The following is a 3,407-nucleotide window of genomic DNA, read 5'->3' as shown; positions in this document are numbered from 1 at the left end:
AGAAGACGCTCCAATGATTGATGCTTAGTCATGGTGGAACCATACATAAGCATGAATGCATTCCGAAAATCAGACCAATTTGAGACTGATAATTTAGTGGACTGCCACCACAAGTTTTGATCCTTATCCTGATTGAAGATGGACGGAAGCATCAAAACCCAATCATCCGACATGACCCGTTTCCGTTTCATGTAGAGTTCCAACTCTCGCATGAAATTCTCAGGGGAATCAAGAGCAGCGACGAATTTAGGAACCGGCAAATTACCACCAGAATGGAAGACGACTGTGTTCCCATGTGTAGAAGTTTCTGGCTGGTATGGATGAGAGGAGTCAGACGAGAAAGTTTCATCCAAAACCTTCGGTGGTTCGGGATGAATGATGAGAGGAGGCATCACAGTGGTGGACAGTTGAGAAGAAACCAAAATTTTAGGAATGGATGCACTTTGAACCGTGACTGCAGAAGAAGATGCATGATTTGCAGGAGGAACAAGAGAAGAAGGGGCAGATTGAGAAATTTTGATTTTCTCTAATTCTGCTTTTAATTCCCTAATTTGTGATTGCAGAGAAGTTTCCATACGATCAAAAGATGTAGACCAATATTCCACTGCCGTGTCTAATTCCGTTTTGGGTGCAAAATGTTCGAGTTGACCGCGTACATAATTTGGAAGTTCATGCAATGATGAGTTTATGTAATCGCGTGCATAAGTACAAAGACCATACTGAATTTCATCCCTATTAAAACTCTCTATTTCTTGAAGCCGAGTGGATAATCCCTCAATCTCACGATGCCCCCTAACTAAATTGTCATGGACCTCATGTTCTAAATCAGAAAGTTTAGGTGCGAGATGCAGAATTTGTGCAAAATTAGTTCCAACACAATCGTGATTTTTATCTACTTTGGCATGCAATTCCAGCAAAAGTCTAGCAGTGTCAGATGAAATGTACTCTACCTCAAAATTTAAACTTTCCAAGTTCTCATCGACATGCTGATTAAAGTCTGTCAAAATTGTTGCAATTTCACCCAGTCGGCTAATCTTTCTTAAAATTTTGGAAATGACTGGGTGAGTATGAAGACGACTAAAAATGAATGAAACAAAAATGTGGATACAGTACCCGATTACACTCATGATGAGGGAGAAGACCAGAATCCACAAGAATGCAGATAAGGCGCTGTGCCACATGACGGCCTCTTCGGTGGGAGTGGTCGTCGTGGTGTTGAGCACGTTGGAACCCTTCATGGCGGCGGTGGGAGGCGGTGTGGCGAAGAAGTCCACGAAATAGTTGGTAAAGACACCAACTCGATTCATCCTCTCGTTCCACTGCAGCAGGAAATTGTGGGTTGAGGAAGACGCCCACTTCTCGCGGCCTTCGGGGTAATGTGCACTTTTTCACAAATGCAAAGTTTTTCCCAAATTGTGGAAGAAATTGTCACTTTTTGCAGATTTGGCGAGTGGTGGTGGGCACTGGTGAGGTTGAAGGTTCGCCCCCACAGAAATAATGTCACTGGGGTGATGTGAGAAGTGCTCTCTCACAACCCCACACAAGTTTTCCACAAAAAAAAATTGCACGAATTCTCACCGTTTGGCAAGGAATCGTCGTCTTGTTTAAAGTTGGGTTGTGAGTTGACATGAAGGTAGCGGTGGAAATACTGGATGATTTCCAGGGATGAGAAGAGAAGAAGAGTTGCACTAGATCACTCCTCCCCCAAAAATTTCTGTCTTTTTCGCTGTCTTTTGCACTGTCTTTTTCACTCAAAAATAGCACTTTTGTCCTATAACTTGGTTTCGGCACCACTTGTGACCTGATGGTTCTACTCAAATTGTGGGTGTGCCGGAAATATGCTCATTTAGTTGTGGGAGAGCGGACATGAGGACTGAAACTCATAAATTTTTACAAAAATATTTATTGTATAGGTAAGTGCGAAGTGAATTTTGTACAGTGAATTGGAAGTAGAGACAGAAAAAGAATGCGACTTGAAGAGTCGGCTGGGAAAAATCAACTGAAGGTTGAAATGTATGAGTTGGAGGAGATCAACTCCTCCAGCCTAATTGATTAAATTAAAGTCTGGCTCCTGCACATCCTGTGCAGGATTACCTTATCTCTAAGTTTACCAAACTCCGTCCTATACCAATCCCATGTTGGACGGATTTTCTGGTGGCCACCAGAAGATCCGTCCAATTAAATATTCATAAATTAATATTTTTCCAAGGACACACCGTCACGGGGTCAAATGATCAGTTTGACTCCGTGGTGGTGTGTTACAATGCAAAGCTGAATAATCCAGCGGATGCAATAGTACCCAATTTAAAAAGGGAACTAGGAACCACTGAACTCAAGAGCGTAGCCTCATGATACTTGCAATACCTTGGAATGAAGATTTCGGTGCCAGAATCATCCCTTTCAAGTCGTCCGCAACTTGAAGAGCTGCAAATCATCCACTCATACTTATTATCAGTGACTTTCCTGTATATTTTCTTTTTCATTACAAAAGCTCCTTGCAGTGAGGCACCCTCCTCCAAGTCTTTAATTATACTATCTTTTTGTTTGGAAATGTCTGCCTGGGCTATCAAAATCTTTCCTGTAGTCTCAGCCAACGGAGTACCTAAAGTTAAACAAACCTTCCTAGTGTGATTCAAACTATACGTTTTTGTCGTGTCGTGTGGAGTAAGCAGCCTAAAGTTGGAGAACAAGCGATTAATTTCGGGGTACGTCTCCTCCCAACCTACAGTAGCCGCGGATGTACTTAGGCGCTCCTTTAAAAAGGCAACGCCAGCCGTTTTTTGTGCTAAAAATTTTACAGCCACGTTATCCACGCAGTACACCGTGCTCTCATTCAATGGGATATCCACTTCTTCTAGGTCGCGGGCCAGCATTGTTTTTAGAGACTCAATGGATACGGCCGGATCGAAGTCTGACGCTACCCCATGCGTGACGACAAACGCGATATTATTTATTGCATCCTGATGAAGATGAGAAAGTAACTGCATGATGCAGCTTTTAAAGAAAGGGGTGATTCTATTTTGATCGGATTTTAATAAGATGCAGATGCCATGGATGTAATTATAATGCTTGATGTGCTCCAGGATTCTAGCAAAATTAATTTTATCCTGTTCCACGCCTCTAGTGTCGCCATTTCCTAGAGTATCAAGGACACGAATTACGTTCGAATTCCAACCAAGAATATAGGTCCGAGGTTTCTGAGTAGCCGAGGTTCCTGGCTTATTGTCCTCGTTGGAGTCAGCTCCTAATTTGACGGTATTATTGGCAACTTTAAAGTTTACCGGGATTATTGGTTCGAATGGATTTTTCAGAGCTTCAGTTAGCGAGGGGTACGTGAAGTAAGTGGCGAGTCCGTTGATGAAGGTAGATTTGCCCACGCCGGTCTCTCCAAGGAGCAAGATATTCAT

General features: G+C 42.7%; 1 protein-coding gene across 1 annotated transcript; it reads right to left on the bottom strand.

Annotated features, from left to right (window-relative positions):
• Positions 1 to 2,258: 2,258 nt before the first annotated feature.
• LOC110850472 lies at positions 2,259 to 3,407 on the bottom strand. Its single transcript, XM_022097907.1, has one exon. The coding sequence runs from the start codon at positions 3,405 to 3,407 to the stop codon at positions 2,259 to 2,261; it is 1,149 nt and encodes a 382-aa protein (XP_021953599.1).

The sequence above is a fragment of the Folsomia candida genome, unplaced genomic scaffold (genome assembly GCF_002217175.1).
Source record: "Folsomia candida strain VU population unplaced genomic scaffold, ASM221717v1 Fcan01_Sc005, whole genome shotgun sequence".
NCBI classification, from domain to species: Eukaryota; Metazoa; Arthropoda; class Collembola; order Entomobryomorpha; family Isotomidae; genus Folsomia; species Folsomia candida.
The sequence above is the reverse complement of the archived record's forward strand: the minus strand, read 5'-3'. Positions and strand labels throughout refer to the sequence as shown.

Excerpts from the sequence above, each read along its gene's own strand:
- LOC110850472 (XM_022097907.1), bottom strand. The coding sequence starts at position 3,407 with ATGAATATCTTGCTCCTTGGAGAGACCGGCGTGGGCAAATCTACCTTC.